This window comes from Xenopus laevis, chromosome 9_10L (genome assembly GCF_017654675.1).
Source record: "Xenopus laevis strain J_2021 chromosome 9_10L, Xenopus_laevis_v10.1, whole genome shotgun sequence".
NCBI lineage: Eukaryota > Metazoa > Chordata > Amphibia > Anura > Pipidae > Xenopus > Xenopus laevis.
Genome location: NC_054387.1, coordinates 71986264 through 72008451, shown reverse-complemented (window position 1 = coordinate 72008451; position 22188 = coordinate 71986264). Strand labels below are relative to the sequence as shown.

The 22188-nt window shown below is 37.5% G+C and overlaps 1 protein-coding gene across 8 annotated transcripts in view; it reads right to left on the bottom strand.

Annotated features, from left to right (window-relative positions):
• Positions 1 to 6111: 6111 nt before the first annotated feature.
• Positions 6112 to 22188, bottom strand: part of tank.L (TRAF family member associated NFKB activator L homeolog) — a 42306-nt gene continuing 26229 nt past the window's right edge. For 7 of the 8 annotated variants that reach the window (XM_041575730.1, XM_041575733.1, XM_041575731.1 and 4 more), the window contains 6 exons: positions 20536 to 20672; positions 18994 to 19170; positions 17559 to 17617; positions 15218 to 15336; positions 14304 to 14857; positions 6112 to 7588 (listed from right to left, as the gene is read on the bottom strand). In XM_041575730.1, the coding sequence (XP_041431664.1) occupies positions 7391 to 7588; positions 14304 to 14857; positions 15218 to 15336; positions 17559 to 17617; positions 18994 to 19170; positions 20536 to 20672 (1244 nt within the window). In that variant the 3' untranslated portion in view covers positions 6112 to 7390. 8 annotated transcript variants of the gene reach the window in all.

Sequence of the window (22188 nt, the reverse complement as noted above, 5' to 3'; positions counted from 1 at the left end):
AACATGCACTCGGTGAAAGTCTATATAAATATATGTGGGCACTTACAGATTTCTAGAAAAAAGAAATATACTTAATATATATATATATATATATTATATATATTTGAAAGCAGCAAGTAAGTTGCAGGTAAAACGTAGTCCCTTTGTAAAATGTATAATGAAGCAATAGAATTCTTAATGAATCAGATAAAATTGAGCATAGGACTGGCCAGATATGGGATGACTTTGATGTAGTTGGCCAGCTTAAATATATTGCAATATATGGACAAACAATCCCTGTGTTGTTTAAAGGTAAGGCATTATATTTAGTAGCAGTATACACAAAATGTCTCTGTCTTAAATCTATTGATAATGGGTTGAGTGCAGAGGACTCGTATTTGTCTATATGTATTTTGTGGTCACACCCTCATTGCACCCCCGCCTAATGTTTTTAAAAACTAGTGGTGAGCACAACTTTCCCTTGCTTCTTTTATATATATATATATATATATATATATATATATATATATATATATATATATATATATATATATATATATATATATATATATATACACACACACACACACACTCACACACACGCGGGCACACATATATAAATATGCATGTGAAAGAAAAAAATCAGTAGTTTTTATTTCTAAATTACACTGTTTACACTGCAAGTAATTCACTCTACCATATAGAATTTTATTCTTGAACCAATAAGTTGTAATTTTGGTGTGTAGACCATCCCAAGTTATTTTGTTGGATTCTGTGCTTTCAGAAAGAGCCAGCCAGCCAGTTCATGATGGAACTGCTTTCAGATAAGCTATTGTTTCTCCTACTCAGTGTAACGGAGAGAGTCGAGGTGGGACTTGGGTGATATCACTCCAGTGCAGCAGTAGAGGGTTGAAGACTGAAGTTTATCAGAGCACAAGTCACATAACTGGGGGCACCTGGGAAATTGACAACAATTCTAGCCTAATGTCAGATTTTCTTATGAAAAATGGATTTCAGCACAGTAGTCTGCTGGAGCAGCACTATAAACTGAATTGAAAAAAACACGTTTTCTCGTGGCAGAATCATTTTAATAAGGCACAATGATAATTAAAGGAGAAGGAAAGCTACAGAGGCATTTTATTGCCAATAGATTAGCTGCAATAGTGCAAGCTAGAATGCTATATTTATTCTGTAGAATGTTTTACCATACCTGAGTAAAAAGCTCTAGAATCTCTTTGTTTGTTTAGCATAGGAGCTGCAGTATTAATGTGGTGTGACATCACTTCCTGCCTGCGTCTCTCCCTGCTCTGGGCTCAGATTACAGTAGAGAAGGGAGGGGTGGGGGGGAGAGGAGCAAACTGAGCATGCTCTTGCCCAGGGCAATGAGGTTTAAGCTGAAGGCAGGAAGTCTGATACAGAAGCCCATGAGTACACAATAGAAGGAAAGAAATGCAGTATTTCTTTTGACAGGGACTCAGAGCAACATTACTTTGGGGGTTTACTGGTATATTTAGCTGGACCTTTCTGATAAGGCTTACTTAGTTTTAACCTTTCCTTCTCCTTTAATAAAGAAAAGGGACTAGGAGAATAAAAAGGCTGAATGTGGAGAGGTAGACATATAGGAGGACAACTAGTTTTGAGAGTTAATTTTTTTCTGGTGGGCCCCTGGAATCCCAGTCCAACACTGACTTAGAATCTGTTTATTGGGCCTAGAAACTCCTACTCCCTCAACAGTTTGCAAGTTAGCACATCATTTTGGACAAGATCACCATTGATAATGACTGTTCACCATTTGAACAAAGATTTACTACATCCTTCGAATCATGACCTGAACCCTGAAGCTTTTGGTGGGTTGGAATGCATTGAGCTGTAATTTTTTATCCATAACACAGACTATTTCTCCTATTACTATCTGTGATTATTATATTAAATTATTTTACAACATAATTTGATGATTCCACGATACAAATAATAACAGCAATTCTATCAGATATCATTATAACAAGTAATAATGCACAGCTCCGTAACAAAATGGAGAGCCTTGGAATCTGTCAGAGTGCTGTTTTACTCTCTAATATAACAAGCAGTGACAGTATAATTATCTACAAGCAGCTGTCCACGACTCTGGAGAGAGAGAGAGAGCTACAGGCTGTGCGTGGCATTACATCCACATTCTGACAAAATAATAAGCAGCCCAAGGTGTGGGACTGGTGTCAGTTTCAGTGTTTTCTCCCTCCCTTCTCTTCTGCAGATTTGAAAGACAAGACGGGAGAGCAAGCAGAAAGAGCTTGGTCGTTCTATATAAGGGCAAATTCCAAGGAATACACTGAGACTGCTTAGGTTGAAGAAAAATAAATACACTATTTTCAAAAGTTTTATTATAGCAGGGTTATGTTGGATAAAAGAATCTAATCATAACTGGGTTTGAAGTAAATAAATATAGAAAACTAACCCCTGTGTATATTGTGTATTGGGACAGTTTAGTACAGGGACACAGGCAGATGTATCAAAATTAGAATTTTCAAATTAGAAAAACCTTAAAACCCTCAAATTTCAAATGTGCGTTTAATTGGGCAAAAAATTAAAAATTTTTAAATCAACTCAAACACATTGAAATCACATTATACCCTTAATTTTTTTAATGAGTCTGCCAAATTTCAAATGAACCTCGAAAAACTGAAAATAAATTTCAGAATACAAGTCCCATTGACATCTAATGAACTCACCAGATTTTAGATGCCAGATTTTTCCAAGTTTTTGGCACTTAATAAATCTTGAAAACCTTTTTCAGGACTTTGCATTGAATTCACTATTCAAAAAAATATTCTCCCTGTTAAAACTATAACTTAAAATTAAACTTTGCTCCAGGTCTGGCAAATCATAGCAACCAATCGTGTTTACTTTCTACTATGTAACCAGAACATGGTACTTGCTGATTGGGTTATTAAACCTTGTGCAAAGATTTAAATTAGGTTAGCCCCATAGACAGTGCATTGAGTAATAGTTTGAGTATATTTACATTGTGGATGTAACATCAGGAATTACACTCACCACTGTAGAGAGGCAATGTCAAACACAAGGTCTCCTTGATTCTTGTGAGGTTATAGGCTTCAAGCTGGAATCTTGAAGGCAACCATGAAATCCTGCAGAGAAGATCTTGACTACAGTATCTATGACCAGTTGTCCATAAGAGGGCAATTCATAGTACTAAACCACTTTCATGAAAGAAGTTATATTTATGCATGTATTTAAGAAGTGAAATGTAGAATAAAGCAGAGAAGCAAACCCTACCATATCCATCCATGTTCCTCTGCATTTCATTGGTCATCTCTATTTTCTATTGCCTATATATCTCTCATCTCTATATATCAACTGATATAAGTTCTTTGAAACTTATGCATAATGTTTCATGAACTTTTTCTGTTATGGCTGTGGTATACATTATTCTTTTATGTTACTGTGTTTTTTTTTTATTTACTAGTTTTATTTATGTATCTATATGTTTTACACATTTTACAAATTGGTGGTCCAGCCAGCCAATGAAATCACAAAAACTGGTATATGTACTACAGGTATGGGACCTGTTATCCAGAATGCTCATGAACTGGGGTTTTCTGAATAACAGATCTTTCCTAATTTGGATCATACCTTAAGTCTACTAGAAAATCAGGTAAACATTAAATAAACCCAACAGGCTGGTTTTGCTTCCAATAAAGATTATTTAAATCTTAGTTTGGATCAAGTACAAGGTACTGTTTTATTATTACAGTGAAAAATGAAAATTATTTTTAAAAAATGATTATTTGGATAAAATGTAGTCTATGGAAGATGGCCTTTCTGTAATTCAGAGCTTTCTGAATAACGGGTTTCCGGATAACGGATCCGGACTGTACTGTTAACAGACTCATTTGATTGAATGTTTGAGTAACATTTTTGGCTTACACATTAATCTACTAAATGGACTTTGAAATCATTGTATTACACAACCCATTAATAAGAACATTTAGGGGCAGATTTATCAAGTGTCGAGGGGAATTCGAGGGAGTTTTTGAAGTTAAAAAATTCTAAATTCAAAGTAATTTTTTGGATACTTCGACCATCTAATAGGATACTACAACTTTGACTCCGATTCAAAGTAAAATAGTTTGAATATTCGACCATTCGATAATCGAAGTACTGTCTCTTTAAAAAAAACAGATGTCAATACATTGCCAAATTAAACCTGCCGTAGTGCTATGTCAGCCTATGGGGACCTTCTAGAGCATTTTTCTACGTTTTTGGAAGTCGATCGTTTAATCGTTTGATCGAACGATTTTACTTCTACCATAGGGTACCCTAATTTGCTGAAAAAAACTTTAAAGGGATACTGTCATGGGAAAAAAAATTTTTTTCAAAATGAATCAGTTAATAGTGCTGCTCCAGCAGAATTCTGCTCTGAAATCCATTTCTCAAAAGAGCAAACAGATTTTTTTATATTCAATTTTGAAATCTGACATGGGGCTAGACATTTTGTCAATTTCCCAGCTGCCCCAAGTCATGTGACTTGTGCTCTGATAAATTTCAACCACTCTTTACTGCTGTACTGCAAGTTGGAGTGATATCTCCCCCCTCCCTTTTCCCCCCCAGCAGCCAAACAAAAGAACAATGGGAAGGTAACCAGATAGCAGCTCCCTAACACAAGATAACAGCTGCCTGGTAGATCTAAGAACAACACTCAATAGTAAAAACCCATGTCCCACTGAGACACATTCAGTTACATTGAGAAGGAAAAACAGCAGCCTGCCAGAAAGTATTTCTCTCCTGAAGTGCAGGCACAAGTCACATGACATGGGGCAGCTGGGTAATTGACAAAATGTCTAGCCCCATGTCAGATTTCAAAATTGAATATAAAAAAATCTGTTTGCTCTTTTGAGAAATGGATTTCAGTGCAGAATTCTGCTGGAGCAGCACTATTAACTGATCCATTTTGAAAATTTTTTTTTTCCCATGACAGTATCCCTTTAACTTCCATATTCGAAGTTGAAGTATTTTAATTCGATGGTAGAATTTCAAAGTATTTTTATCTTCGAAATTCCACCCTTGATAAATCTGCCCCTATATAAGTACTGCTAACCCCCAGGAAAATAATTGTGAAAGAAGCAGTACTTACTAATGTATTGAACGCAAAATCAGAAGAAACTACACAGTTGAGATATTATCCACACACTTAAGGGTAGATTTATTAAGGGTCGAATTGTAAATTTGAATTCTCAAATTTTTTTTGGTGTCAGAATTCACCCATTCAAATTTTAATCTCCCTATTCGATTCGATGTAAATGTGAGATTTATTACACCTTGACCATGCCCATTCGAATATTCGCCACCTAAAACCTGCCAAGTTCATGTACAAGTCAATGGCAGAGGTCCGTTGAGTCATTTGGAGATGTTTATAGCCTTCCTGATATTCGAGTTTTTTTCGGAGGGAAAACTCGAATCAATACGAATCTAATTTTCAGATCGTTCCTATTAGATTGAATATTAGACATTTACATTTTTTCTTAAATAACCTCCCATTCGAGTTGTGAGTATATTTGAATTTATTAGAGTTTAAAATTTGACCTTTCATAAATCTGCCCATTAATGGCTGTTTACATGTTTTTTTTTTAAAAAAAAAAATGGAGTATTCAACGGCAAAAAGTCTGCAAAATCTTTTGAAACAGCTTAAATTCTGAAAAAACACCTCCCATTGAGTTGTACAAAAGCTTGCCAGATTTTAGATTCTGGATAAATTGTGAACTTTTGAGTTCAGAAAACCGCATTTAAACTAAAATCATAGTAAAAACTCACAATCACAACTTTTGATAAATCTTTGCCCCAAACTGTTTCACATCAAAGAAGAATGTGTGTTTGGCAGAAAGTGTTCAACTACTTTCAATACCATTCTGCTCTATGGGGTGTTGGAGGTCTTAAGTAGTGCTGAGCTCTAACACCCCTATTAATCCCTGCTGCAAATTGCTAATAGGGATTAAGGTTTCAAACATTGGAACAAATGGCTAATATTAAATGACAATTTTTTAAATAAATGTATTGTTTTTTTTTAACAAATAGTAACCATCACGAAACTCTGAGAACATAAATTAAGATATCAACAAATATCAATATAAATTTATGACAGAATGCATTGAACAGAGATAGTTTACATAAAAACAACATTTTAAAAAGTTAAAAAGTATTTTATTGCTTCCTTGGGACATAAGATTAATACAATCTACAGTAAATGTACAATATATATATATATATATATATATCAAAAGTTATATTTAGTGTAAGTAAAACAACTAGGATTTTCTTGGTTTCAAACAAACCCCTATTTTAATGCAAATAACATTTTATTAAACATGGGAAAGATAAATATAAAAAAAAAGTTTTTCTATTTCGGTTCTTTATTTCACAACTTTTTTTATACAGTTTTACATAAACAAATGTAAATTGTAAAATTTGAATCTGGTTTCAATTCCACTGTTATACAAATGGTTTCTATATAAATCATTTTAAAATAGTTGCAGCATCAAAATAAATATCAAACATACAAAAAAAACTTTACATGTTAATGTTTAAACTTTAGAAATTCTTTTAATTTTTTCAATGATGCTTTTATATAAATACCTATACAGTTTGTCCTTGAAATAATATGTTCTTGCAATATATTTAAGAGCCTAAACAGTTAATAGTTGGTAAAGGGAATTTATTTACTATATATTTATATCACTATACTTGTGTTAAGCAATTTCATTTGTTTTTTTTTAATTCTCAAAAGAAAGGCAAACGTGGAAATTAAAAAAAATACATTTCAGGTGCAACAAAGATTTTGATTCTGTTTCTACTTTATGTAGCTATTGTTTTTTTTGTCCATTCTAATGTTCTGATTGGCTGCATGCCGATTTAGCGTTTCCTTCTTCCAATCTGGTTGCTTGAATTACCTTTTGAATACAAAGCACTTCGTATCTTGACAGCGCTATATAAATAAATGATGATGATATTTCAGTTTGTTCATCTTAATTATGCAGATTATTATGTTTCTATCATACAAATGTATACATACTAACCCAATCATGAGTGGATGTAGTTAGTTGTATATATGGGAACATGTAAAGACACAAACCTCTCTCTAATCATGAACAATGTTTTTTGGTTATGGAATAAAACTTTTAAATAGCTCAAATATGCTGACATTTATTTCTATTTAAGGTGTCTACCTAGAGATATTTAATATTTCAAAAAATTGGAAGCTATTAGAGAAAAATAAACAAATATAATACAATCTATAATATACAATACTTAAATGCCCCACAGTATTCTTGATTCTTAATGGTAATTATAAAAAAAAAATAGCATGGTGCAAGGAGATGGTCAGTTCAATGTTTCAGCACTGTTACTCCAGGAAGTTCGTTCTCGGTTGTCCATCGTTGAAGTGTGAATTAAGATGCCTAAAAAAGTCTTCATGAGATCTCCTTGCAGTTGGAAAAACAGCTTTACAGAACTCACACACGTCAGAGCTGTTCTGATCCCATTTTCTGTAACCTGGAGCTGGAAGATCCTTTTCTTGATGCATAACGGGCTTCCAAACATCCTGCACAAAAAGGAAAGCTCATGGTCATTGCTTGAACCTTGTTATTATACGGTATCCACTTCTTAGCAGGAAAATATTGGCAAATGAAACCTGAAACATTCACTAGGAAAATTTATGCAAAATATAATCTTATCTCTAATAAAGTTCAATCTAAGACTGTAGATAAAGAAAAATTTACTAAAAATTAGGTAAATGGATGAAGGTATTCAAAAAATGTATTGTACTATTTTAAAAAGGTATTTTATAGAATAATATATTAAGTATTTTTTATAATGATAGCATATTATATAATTCATATGACTATAGAAGTATATTTATTGTTGTTATTATTAATATTTATTAAAAATAGCTATTTTTTAACAATGCCTGGAAGTAAAAAAAAAAAACACCCTTAAAATTATAAATGGAACCATCTGAAGAAAGAAAGAAAGAAAGAAAGAAACTATAGTCTTTTTATTTACCTGCTTGTAGTTTTAGGTACAACTGCCCAAGGCTCATTTTTTAATGTGGGAGAGAAGGTACCGTATATACTCGCGTATAAGCCGAGTTTTTCAGCTCCCAAAATAAGCTGAAAAATGCTGCCTCGGCTTATACGCGGGTCAGTTAAAAAAAATTACCTCTTCCGTGCTGATGGCTGCGCCTGCGCCTTCCCTCTCTTGCTGACTGCTGCCTGGCTGACGCCCCTGACTCCCAGGCTAGGGAGTGTGTGTGCCCGCGGTGCACGCTCCCTGCAAGGCGTGCTGCTGCTAGTGGTGTCGGAGGAGGAGAGAGTCAGGGAGGGCGCCATAGAGAGAGAGAGAGAGGTCTGAGCCTGGCTGTGTGCGGCTGGGAGAGTCCGTGGGGATGAGCCAGACAGCGGGCGGCAGAGCTGAGGGACAACAGAGGAGAGAGTGAGGCGAGACCGGCAGCAGCAGCTTAGAAGGCGCAGGACAGGGCAGAGTGGGACACACGGACAGACGCTACCACTGACTGCGGGGGGAGCGCCTCGCACTTCTGCAGCCTGACATGTACGGTATGTGATCATCATTAACAGCATGGACTGTCTGCTAGAGAGAGAGAGAGAGAGAGGTCTGAGCCCGGCTGTGTGCGGCTGGGAGAGTCCGTGGGGATGAGCCAGACAGCGGGCGGCAGAGCTGAGGGACAACAGAGGAGAGAGTGAGGCGAGACCGGCAGCAGCAGCTTAGAAGGCGCAGGACAGGGCAGAGTGGGACACACGGACAGACGCTACCACTGACTGCGGGGGGAGCGCCTCGCACTTCTGCAGCCTGACATGTACGGTATGTGATCATCATTAACAGCATGGACTGTCTGTAGGCTGCATATAGTCTGTCCCCCCCCCCCTCTCTTTTGTGTCTGTGTGTGATTCCTACTGTGGTCTTTTGTCTGTCACCCTAAATGTGTAAGTAGGCATGGTGTGTGGAGGCGTGACATGATTATTGAAACTTACCAGTAGCTGCTGCATTTCTCACCCTAGGCTTATACGCGAGTCAATAAGTTTTCCCAGTTTTTGTAGGTAAAATTAGGTACCTCGGCTTATACACGGGTCGGCTTATACACGAGTATATACGGTATTTATTTGTGTCTCCCAGCATTGAGATTATGAAATGGAACCAAGTAAAATTAGCAGAGTTTATCTGGTGCACACTGCAAACCATTCAGTGAATGTGAGTGAGTGAGTGGGTGTAAATGATGCTTCCAGGTTTGTGTTATCTGTTAATTACTGCATTGTACAAGAACTGCTAGATTGTTTCAGCACTGGCCTACAGCATTAAAAAAAGTGCTCTGAAAGCAATAGAAGATAATGCAAGACAGAATGACAAAGATGGAGCCAACTGTAAAGTTTAAAGTTTATCAAATAAGTTTTATCAAATAAGTACTAAGAACAAGTACTAAAAATCTATAATGACAGTTTCTATTTTTTACACCATTACAGATGGTCAATAATGTAAATAGGCTTGTCAATGACGTAAAAGAGCGGATCATAGAGGTGGATTCTGGCAAGATGTGTTTGTATTGATAAATAATTGTGTAAGACTGGAATAAGTGACATACAGGTGAAGGCAATGTAGTTTGATTTTGAAATAGGTCTTATAATATTACAGTATCCTTTCTACATTCTCACAGGGGACATAAAGGGCAACTATCATAAAAAGTGAGAACGTATAGATAGAACTCCTTGTATGAAATGAAGTAACTTTTGTAAATTCATGTCCATGAGTAGACTGTTGTGAAGAACACAAGGGCATCTTTACAGATTGCAATAAAGGAAGATGCTTCTTAAAGGAGAGCTAACCCCCACCTTATTTGTCTGCAATTGCCCCCCCTTGCACTGTGCATTAGTAAAAAAAACAGCCCCTTAAAAAAATATGATCCTAAAATGCAGCGCAGCAGAGCTACAGTGCACCATCTTCCACCCCTTCATATTCTTTTGGGGCTCAATCCCGACACAAAGCCTGTGGGAGCATGCACAGTTGGGCCAAGTAAGGAATCGGCTTTAACTGTGCATACTCAAATCGCCCTTGAGCCCTGAAAGAATACGAAGCAGCGGAGAATGGTGCCCTGGAGCTCCACTGCATTTTAGGGTCAGATTCTTTTAAGGGGTTGTTTTTTTTACTAATGCACAGTGCAGGGAGGGGAGCATTGGCAGGCAGTTTAGGGGGGTTTAGTTCTCCTTTAAGGTGAAAAAGAATGAGAGCTGTAAAGTTGAGGAATACCCTCCCTGATCTGGAGGGCAGATAGAAAAGATGGTTTCAAGAAACAGCTGAAACTATAAAATATATACACGTTTACTTATTAACAATTTTTATATAAAGTCGATTGAGGGGCTGGACCAATTGCCCTTTTGGATTCAGGAAGGAATTTGAAAATGTTTAACTCAAACTACAGCAACCTAAGAGTGGCAAGGTCCCTATTTTAATGTGAAAACTTCCATTTACCAATCATACACATGCTGAATGGACCTGTTCTACCACATATAACTGTCAGTTAATAGCTTTTGGAATTTTACAGCAGATCTCATGAATTTATACCTGTAAAGAAATGTATTATTCTATTTATTATAACGGAAGTTCATGCCACATTTGGATGGAATACTATTTAAGAATGCTACATGATTATAAGCCAATACATACTGAGTGTCATATTGAATAAATTTTGGTCCCCTTAGTGACTTCCCCCTTTTATGTATTGTCACATCTAACTGTCAGAATGTGTGTTCACCTCTCATATTATCTATAAATAATGATCTTAATGATGCTCTTCACATCCAGAAGAGCTGTATAGTGTGAGGGAAGTGATTCATGTTTTAGTTAACTTTTAGTATGCTATAGAATGGCTAATTCAGTTGGTCTTCATTTTTTCTTTTTTATAGTTTTTGAATAATTTGCCTCTGACTTTTTCCAGCTTTTAATGGTGGTCATTGGCCCCATCTACAAAACAAATGCTCCGCAAGGCTACAAATGTATTGTAATTGCTACGTTTTAATACTCTTCTTTTTTTCTAATCTCTCTATCTCCTATTCGTATTCCAGTCTCTTATTCAAATAAATGCATGGTTGCTAGGGTAATTTGGACCCTAGAAACCAGATTGCAAACTAGAGAGAGCTGCTGAATAAAAAGAATATCATTCTCTACATCATACTAAAAGTTAATTTCAAAGTGAACTAGCCCTTTAAGGTAGCTATATATGCACCAGGTTGACCACATTGCCCCACTACTGGTGCATCTACAGGCACCTTAGGAGAACTGTCACTTGGGCCTGCTGGATCACAGTTTGGCTGTCCAGAATGAAATCCAGTCTACAAAATAATACAATACCAAATACAAACCTATAAGGGATAGAGACTACAGTTCCCTCCACTTACCTTACTTATTAAATTGGTCAAGAAGCAGATAACTGGTGCAAAGGCAGCCAGGTCTGTGTCCAAACTGGACAATATCCGACTGTTTGGCTCATGGAAAAATCCATCAGATAACTCAGTTTATGACTTATTTTATATTGCCATTTGAAGCAACCAAAGAGCAGATGGTTTTATAGGAGGAGTATTTATACTTCATGTTCCCCAAAGTATATTAGATTTTTTCACCAAACCGAGAAATTCTGATGACGATAGAAAGTAATGTATGACAGCCTTCCAGGCTCGTTCAGTATCCTTGGAATCATTTACAAGTAAATAAACCATTCTGCTCGAGAAATGTTATAAATAGGAATGTTTAGAAACACAACTCACTTTCGTTGAAGGGTAGGGACAGAAACATACAGGCCATATGGAATCTCTTGAGCGTATCTCGGGATGTCCATGCAAGCATGTCAGTCTCAAGATTACAGTAGAGTTGTGTACAGATGCCGTTTTAAATGTTTTTAGGAAATGTAAGAAAGCATATTGTGCCTGGGGGGAGGCAATTATTTGGCAGCATGTAGATGTGATGAATATGTGTTGAAACATTCCATGAATCACTATTATCTGCCATATTGGCACATCGTGTCAGAAACAATTGTGTTTTCAACTGCCATGAAATGTCTGTTTTACCTGACCTTTCTCTTTACGGACCATGCATTTCTCCCAACTAATGCCTGCCATACTGTCTCTACATTGTGTCTTCTTACCAACTGGGACTGTTGTATAATAAAGTCTAGCATGTTAATAAACAAAATTCAATTTTCCTATTGCCGCTTAAGTCACAGCTCATAAATCCATGTCGTATTGACTTCAACAAATGATGCAACAACTAACTAAATACACAAAACTAAATTCTAGCAAAATAATTTTGTGATATTGCATATACTGGATATCAACAACTATCCACTCGGCCTCCTAAACTATTTCTAATAACGTCTAAAAATGATTTAGAAACTGAGGGGTTGGGGTTGCTGGGAATTTTATTTCTCCAACAGCTGGAACACCAAATGTTCCATATTTCAGTTCATTAAAACAATGAACATCGCTTCTAAAAATGGTTACGTGTGGTCACACTGTACATACAGTCTTCTAATTTCCATCTTATTCAACTAGATATGTTATAAATGAGACAACAGGTGTAACAGAATATATCAGATATTCTTTCAAATTTCCAGAATGTCAAGAAAACATCCCTTTATTCCATGCCCTCCCAGCACCAAAATCTAATATTTTACTTATAGCTGTCGCTAGTTATCAACTACTTTTATCTTCCTATTAATCTAGTAGGTTATTACAATTTGTTATCCCCAACAAGCTGGTTGGGGGCAGTCTAAAAGGCAATTCTTATTGCTTAAAGGGATATTCCTAACACTAGTATAGGTTGACCATTATAGTGTTTTCAGACATCTATAAGACTGTTATATATTAATGGGTCATCATCAAATGTTGGGACAGAAAATGTGGCTGTGGCTCGACCCCCAAGAAGTCTGATACCTACTGTCTTCGGAGAAAGAGAAGGCTATTTACTGGGTATGTACAACAGTACAAAAATAGCTTCCGGAGTTTTCGGAGCAAAAAAGCTGGCAACTAGTTGGTAAAAATTCATATTTTGTTTTGCAGTAGGCAATATTGGATTCTTGCAGCAGGCACTTCATCATAGGTTTTTGGGTTTGAACAAAGTATGTAGTCATAATTAATACTATTCATAAATAGTACCTTTCACCATTCTAATTCAAGAATCTATAGGAACCCATAGAATCTAGGAACCTATAGTAACCAATCAGATCTTTGCTCTCAAACAGCTGTCCACTAAATGCTATCTGTAATGGTTGCAATGGGTTACTAGACTGATACAAACTGTGCACATTTTTTTTTTTAATTCCCCCATATAGATCATGGACACTTCTAGGAAATGCTGTCAAAGGGGTGTTATTTTTAAGTCCAATCACAGCTGCCCCGCAATAATGACCTTAGATTAATATGCTTGGAGTGAAAAATCAGACCATAACTAAACAATTGTTGGCTTACTTTACATTTCTAGATCTTTCTGTTCCTTTTATTAACACATTTTTTATAATCATGCTGGAAAAACTGCTTCCACATCTGATCCTGAATCTCACTAACCAAAGTCATTTCAAGATCTCCCCCTTCACCCTGGTGCGAAAGTCAATTATCTAACCTTCTGCCCTGTGCCTTTTGACAGCTCAACACCAATTCGCTTGAATTTTTTAAGCTGCCTACTTTCCCATCAACTTGTAATCACACACCAGCTGTTTCTAGTGTTCTGGTATGGAAAGAAAATAGACAATACAGGCTGCCATCTACTGAAATCTCAGCACACAAGCAAAAACAAAACCCACAAGAGTAAGACAAGAACACAGGACCAAGATCCTATTCCAGCTCTGTAGAGCATAAGATTTTTTTCCAGTAGTTAACCAACCACTAGAAACACCCACATGTTCAATGACCAGAGCTCATTAAAATCATTATTTAGGAGCAAAAGAAAAAGCAATGGAGTTGTCAGAAAATTAATTTTGGAAATAATTCCTAAGTTAGTCAACAACCCACCCAAATGCAAATGACAGTCCAAATTGGCATTTTAAAACTGTACAGTTAACTAGGTTGATTTTACTGAGCCATAGACGAGCTTCTTATGGAGTTCAGTATTTTAGGTGGATAACTCTGCCTTCACTATGGTCATCTACCTAAATGCTAAACAGTGATGCCTAGCCAGACATCCAGGGAGCAAAAGCACCGCTAAACCTTTGGATAAACAGAATGAAGGTAATTTTCTTCTATACATATTGAAAAAATTACCTGATGTGGTCCTCTAACTGTCCTTCCTGGTGTTTCTGCTGATTCAGGAGCATCCTGGATTTCAGGACTATAGAAAGTGTTTGTGTATTTTCTCACTGGGCTGCTGACAGCCTGAAGAAGGTCACTGTCCTCTGCAGTTTGCAAATTGCTGCCCCGGTAGTTATTCCCCAAATCGGCATGATTTACGGTTTCCAGGTTACAAGAGCCCCCTGTTAAGTGGTGAGTATCTGTTGTGTTGGGCTGCTTTGTACTTAAGTTGTTGATAAGAATTGGTGCTTGAGTATGCAACTGATTAGGGTGTTGAGTTAAAACAGGAATATGTAATTTTTCAGGGTTGCTTTGTAAGAATTCAGAGTCATCATCGTTTGGTGGGAATTTGACACTGAATTCTGAGAGGGATTCTACAAAAATGCTCTCATCGTCTGCTCCCAGTCCACGAGGTGTTATAGATCCAAAAGACGATTTATCACTTTTAACACTGGATGCAATGTCTTGTTCTTCTTCGTTTTGTTCATCTGTGCACTGAATAGGCATGGAACATTGAAGAGGAATTTCTGCAGAAAAAATGGAATAAAGAATAATGACTAACTTGTTTATTTTCTATTTATTGAATGTAAAAACTAAACCCAAAAGATCAGATTGGGCTTGTCTACTCCAACCAATGCCACATTCTGCACCTTGTGCTGAATTTTTATTTGCTCTGGCACCCTATAGTGTTCTGCACTTCTTCCCCTTGTTAATAGTATATGAGTCATATGGTTAAAAGAAGTCCTTAATCCCATCGAGCCTTCATTTCCTGTTAAATTTCAAATAAATATTTTGCAGTGAGTGGGCAGTAAAAAGATTCAACACCTATAGCCAATGTCAACGTTACTTGGAAAGAGTTTTTGAATAACAAGAGAAGTTCGGATTACCAGAGGAATTCTCCTTCTTCAACAGAAATGTATTGAGGTGCAGGCTTTGTTTTCTTGTTAACCTGCAAATGTGACTGAATTCCTCTTTCATTTCTGAGAAAATTTGTTCAATGCCTTGCCTGCAAATGTAAAAAACAAAACAAATATATTGCTAAATAAAGAATTAATGTACGATTTTATATTTCTCTGTGTCATAAACTTTAGAGAGAAGGATCATTTATCAAGAGCATATAAAAACACAAATAACAAAGAGGCAATAAGGATAAGACAAAATTTTAGCAAAATTTACAAATTCTAAATGTGCTGATTGACTTCTGGCTATAACATTTGTGAATATGTGGCTTCAAAACATTTTGCAAAATGTTCTTTGATGTGATTAGGTGAAGGGCCCCATCTCATGTTTTCAGATTTCAATTGATTTCCTCGGGCTAATTTAAATAACATAGGTTCTGTTTGGTTCGTATGGGTGCACTGCAGCATTTGCATTAGTTAACCAGCCTTTCCATTTGTCCAGCGCCATTTAACACCCATTGTGAGTAACAGGAGGAGAACCTGTCAGAGTCACTGTTTTATAGGGGAAAGGTGGAGGGAAGGGAAAAAATTCAGAAAAGTGAAGTATTAAGTTGGACCTCTGGAGCAGAACATTAAGCTTTCAAGCCAAGGAGAGCACATGCAGAGTCATCACTCTATGGACCGACATTCATGGCCCTGTGTGTTCTTTGGCCAAGTGCAAGGTCCCTTTTCAAAACAGCAGTTCCAATATGGTTTGTTAGATATTTTGATAATGACTTAGAACTCAGAAAGGCATTTTTCAGAGAAGCACATCATGGGTGGTTTCCTTTCTTCTACACGTGCAGAGAAAAGAGGTTAGTAATTGGTGCCAGAAGACGAAGAAGTGAGAGGCCACAGTAAATTATCAGATGTGTCGTGCAAACCAGGAAGTAAGATAATTGGCTGGTTCCTAAGGAGGGTACAGAGACACAAATACATTGCACACTTCACCCAAAATGAGTGCTCTGTTGTGTACTAAACCTGAAAAAAAACTGTGTTGGCGGAACCCGAGGTTAGTTAGTACTGCTATGGGGCTCTGTCTTACATAGATTTGGTCTTCAGACTGTGGGAAGCAGAAAAGCAGCCACATGCAACAGGATGTAATTAAAATAATGTCTGTTTTAAATGAGCTTTGGATGAACTTTGAAGCCACAAGGTTTCTCTCCTTTAGACTTGTCCTGTCATACTGCAGGAAATCATGCATTAGTGACTTTTATGTTCATAGAAATGCATATTCCAATAACTTAAAACCAGATTTAACCAAAGTGAGATATTTTGTGTAAAATGCCCCTGCAGCTGGACTAGAATGTCAAATTTCCATCTAAAAGCACATCAATATTTCACAATCTTACTCTTCTTCCTTTTGTTTTTTAGCTAAAGGCAGCCATACAAGGGTTGACCGATCGGATGGAAAGCACACAGGGTCTATTCAAGATATGAGCGCCTTTGTACTGATCCAATAATGCACGCCTTTGAGATTGTTCTTCAGCTCTTCATCCGCCAATGAACCATCTACATGGTGTGTCAGCAGCTGCCCGATCCCCAAACAGTCCAATATCCATGGCAGATGATATTGTTGCTGCCAGTTCCGACTGATATCCATGGTACATAAGTAAACCAATCATTTTGTACAATATTATTGGTACATGTATGGCCATCTTAACTACCCCTCTACACATGAAGAATTCTGTTCAAGATACATTAGTTTTCTTTGAGTTTGGATCACAAAGTTAATGTGACTCTTACCTGAACATGCATGCTAAAAAGAAGTCTTCTTTATCAATAGTATGAAATAAAAAAATGACCAGAATAGAAATATGTTTAAATAATGACTTCTTGACTATTCATCTCATGGAGAAACATTGTTTTCAGTAAGTGCTCCCATAAGGGGGGAGCAAGCACGTTTAAGAAAAAAGTTCAGGTAAATATACACCAAGAGAGATTCTAACCTGGTGCCTTTATGTTTTGGTGCATCTTGGACACACCCTATAAGACCTAGGACATGCCATCATTCTCACCTTCAGCTCTGTCCAATGCTGCCTGTTTCGGATATATATTTGGTGTGTTTTCAATGCTTTTCAGTGAATGGGGGTTAACACTAATTCTGGTGAAAGTTAGCAATTTCAGATGAAAACCCTGATTGAGACCCATCAAGCAAAAGAAGAGTGGCCGATGTTGCTGATGCTGAAAGAGCAGGCAGCGCAACAATGTGAATTACTTGCTAACTTTGCCCACAGCCTGTATAGAGAAATAAATAAATCACCTTACTGGTATACATTATGTAACATACCTGGAACAGTCAAGGGCAGAGACAGCTCCTGTGGAATCTTGTAATGTTTTACTTTTCACCTTAAAGAAAGTAAAATAAATCTTCAGATTGAATTTTTATTATAGCAGAATTTTTGTTGGTTATAGGCTTTTATACATTGCAATCGCACCAGTGTATGAGTTTTATTGCATTTATATGGATGAAATAAAAAAAAAAATAGTTCTCATTTATGGGTTACCGTCTCTATAAATGCACTGCTTTATAAATATGCCAAATGCTTATTGTGAGGGTTATAGCACAAACTATACCATTGGAGTATATAGAGACATTGGGTTCCCAGAGCACATTTTTAACCTCTCTTCTCTTATTTCAGCCTTGTACAGATACCAAATTATGTGGGAGGATAAATATTGTACCCCAAAATGTATTTACAACCAATCTCTTTTTTTAATAATAAATTGCGCTATGGAGAATGGAATGTGCTACATCCTTATAGGGTTTCCTCCCTAGAATCCACCTGGGCCACACTAGGTCCTGACTACTAAAGTTGACATCTTTGTTATTAGAGACAATGTCTACTTTATAAGCTACTCCAGGTCAAATTACCCTTTATGGTTATTAAAGCCTGAACGTTTGTTTTTGGCAGCAGAAATTGGCCAGAGCAGGGAAAACAAAATTCAGCTTAATCTGATATTAGCATGCAACTCAGGCAAAAATGCAATTGAAATGGGTGGGAATTTAATAAAGATGCTGCAGAATTTTTTCTGAGAAGGATAATAAAATATTAGCATAGATGAAGACACATGAACACTAATGAAAGATTCTTAAAATTATATGGGAGAAATGTGGGGTTATGTCATCCCCTAGTGGGCAAGCTGTTTATGACAATGGAATCTATACTTAAATTCCATTTTATGATGCCCCTGGGTTGCCCATACTCAGTTTAAACTAAAACAACCACCCCCTACTCATAACACACCTTCCGGGTTCAGATATTACAAGTTCACCATCACTGTGAACAAAATAGTGAAAAAAAACCTGTGATAATATGTGAGTCAAATGTTTGCCAGTCTAAAATCGGCCAAACAAGTTAAGGGGGAGAGACTTAATATCAATGCCTACAGAATAAGCCACAATGCACATGACTTGGGTATGGGCCTGTAGCTTTTTTGGCGGCAAAAGTGCAAAGCTTGGTCCAGGTCTAGTAACCGATAGCAACCAATCAGCAGGTGCTATTAATTAGTGAAAATCTGGACAAAATTCCGCCAAATCTAGGTTGCTGGAACGTCTCTTGCTCTGTGTAATTGAATGTTGTAATTGGCTTTCTATTACTTTTATTTCTATTTCTATATAAATAATATTTAATTTTGTTGCTTTTTTAACATGTATTATTAGTGTACTGGTTTTCTAGACAGGCGTGTTGGGCGGTAAGTACATGTGAGTGAGGGATACGTACCTCTCCCTCAAGGGCAGGCTGTAGCTTGTTATCTTCTGATTTATGCCTTTCGATGGCTTGTTTTAAGAGAATTTTTAGAGTCTTGATCTCCCCGTTTTTGTTATGCACAAATGACTCAAAGGCCTTCTGGGATTCCTCTAGTTTCCTCAGCTTGAACCTTTCATTCTCCAGTTGCTCCTACAATAGAAATGGGTACCAAAGTAATTATAGCCACTCAGGTCAAGCAGGAGACAAAGTGCATTGTAATGCCTGATATCTGTCAAATTTCCCCTCTTTACTGCCAAAAAATGTGTGTCCAAGCCCCATATTAAGCATCACCCAGACTCCTATGCATGTGCATGTTGAGCAAGTGTCCAGGCTCTAGGTTTGGGACAGCATGGATATCCTCAATGTGATAGGACAACTGTTACAGGCCACCGAAGTACTCGGCTGGGGGGGGGGTATTGAAAATGTTGTTGTAGGTAGCTATAGGTGCTGCTTGCATACTTATTTTTCTTATCTGGTAACAGTTTATTTTGACATTTCTGGGGGTTTATTTGCCGACACTGGCAATTTTATATCAGCAAAGTAACCCATAGCAGCCATTTAAAAATTAGCTTGAAACTGAAAGTGGCTATCTAATTGGTGGCTGTAGGTTACTGCAGCAGTATTAAGATGCCCTGTGCTGGAAAATGAGCCCAACTCCATGGCTGATTATTAAACTGTAAGGGAAGTCCTACTGATCTGGCTAAAATTGCTTCAGAAGCATAAAAATGGGATTGATCAATGCACAGTCCCTGGCCCTGTGTTTTATTAATAATAACAATAATAATAACAAAAACAACAGATTTTTTAGGAGCTACCACATTTTCAGTAAAAAAATGGTTATTATATGTAAGTTTATCATCATTTATTGTTAGCTCGTTTAATTGCATGATAATAAACGCTGTTTTCAAATACATGTATGCACATGTATTGGCTGGCGGTGAATTGTAAAGACACAGGTTACACTGTTAATAAGCTACATTTTAGAAACAGCAGTGCAGTGCAGCTGAATGAATACTGCATTTAGTAGAAATTCCATTTAGAGCTATCTGTAAAATTAGTAAGAATGTTGCAGTTCATTTGCTGCCCCATTGCCAAAATACCCGTCACTGTATGCCTCTGTTGGCTGGGCAGACATTCTATTTGGAAAAATAATTCATGGCAATGGTAAGAGCCAATGTAAACTCTTTAAAGGAGAAAGAAAGTTTAAATCACAGATGGAAGGCAAGTCTTGGGCACCTTCCAGTTATTCTACTTACTTACCTGTTAATTCCTTGTTCTTTAAGGAAATATTTGGCTGTGGACAACATGCTCTGCCTGCAAATGAGCTGGCTGGGGCGTGGCACTTACCTTGCCTTGTTGTATAAACCACCCCCACTTAAATTGTAACCATCATACAATGTGTTAAAGCCAGTCATTACCATCACAGATCAGAAGTGGTGAAAAAGTCCCCCTTTGCTTTGGGGTAGGCATAATATTGCTTGGTACAACTGCACCTGTGTCTTTGTAGTTTCTCACCTTATAGTGTTTTTCTCTCTGCATGGAAACTCTCAGCTCCTCTTGGAGATGTTCATATGAAAAACTATTAGCTCCCTCATTTCTCCAGCCCTCAGTGCTCCCCGGCTTAGGAGACTGTGGCGGGGCATGGACACCACCTACACACAAAATAATTATATTACAGCACATGCCAACAATAGTCACAATCTATTTAGCATAGTGGAATATCATTTAATCAAGTGCTACTAATTAAATGTATCAGTAGTTTACCAAGTCTTTTGTTACGTACACAGCCCTACCACATAGAATTTATAATCCAAGCTTCAAGCCTGAGGCACAGGGAGGCTGAGTGGCTTGGTCAAGATATTGAGGATTTGATTCAGGAGAGGGGTAGTTTACAAAGTGCAGGACAGGGTGCAAAGTAGAGTCCTGCAGCAGGACAGATACCCGCGGGTTAGCTGCAAAAACCTGCGGTACCCTGCGGGTTGCTGGTAGAAGTTCCTGGTGCGGGTATAGAAGTGGTTCTGCGGGTTGGGCCTTCTCAATAACGATTTTTAATCCTTTTTTCTGATCACGTCTACTTTCGATGATGTCACTTCCGGTTTACAATGACAGCACTTCCCGTTTTACTCCTTTTTTTCTGATCACGTCTACTTCCAATGATGTCACTTCCGGTTTACAATGTCAGCACTTCCTGATTCTTGATGGTTAGTTGGTCGAGGATAAGGTACTCGCGGGTCGGGTAGTGGGTCCAAGCGGGTAAGAATGCGGTTTGCAGGTCTGGGTTGCAGATTGCAGGTTGCGGGTACGGGTTCCAAAAAATGGACCTGCGCACTATTCTAGTGTAAAATACAAAAAAAATGGACACAAGCCACCATGTGTTTTGAATACTTGCTCCTTGTCCTTTTCTGTATTGCCACCGGTCTCTGTCATAGAGTGCAGAGAACTGCATGTGCCCCATGAATACAGCACTGCCTGCATCTGGGGTCACAGTAAATGACCCCTAAGGTGTATCTTTAAAGGGATACTATCATGGGAAAACATGTTTTTTTTCAAAACACATCAGTAAATAGCTCTGCTCCAGCAGAATACTGCACTGAAATCCATTTTTCAAAAGAGCAAACAGATTTTGTTATATTCAATTTTGAAATCTGAAATGGGGCTAGACATATTGTCAATTTCCCAGCTGCCCCATGTGACTTGTGCTCTGATAAACTTCAGTCACTCTTTACTGCTGTAATGCAAGTTGGCGTGATATCACCCCCCCCCAGCAGCCTAACAACAGAACAATGGGAAGGTAACGAGATATCAGCTCCCTAACACAAGATAACAGCTCCCTGCAAGATCTAAGTACAGCACTTAATAATAAAAGCCAAGTCCCAATGAGACTGTTTCAGTTACATTAAGGGTAAGGCCAGACGAGGAGATTCGGGGAGATTTTGTCGCCTGGCGACTTATCCCCACGTCTTTTGCGCGACTATCTCTCCGAACTGCCTCAGCGTCTTTTCCCCATAGGCTACAGCGCAAAATCACCTGCGCTAATGCACACGCGGCGATGCGTTTTCAATAGTCGCCCAAAGTTGCCTCACTGAGGCAATTTTGGCCTACTATTGAAAACGCATCACCATGTGTGCATTAGCGCAGGCGATTTTGCGCTGTAGCCTATGTGGAAAA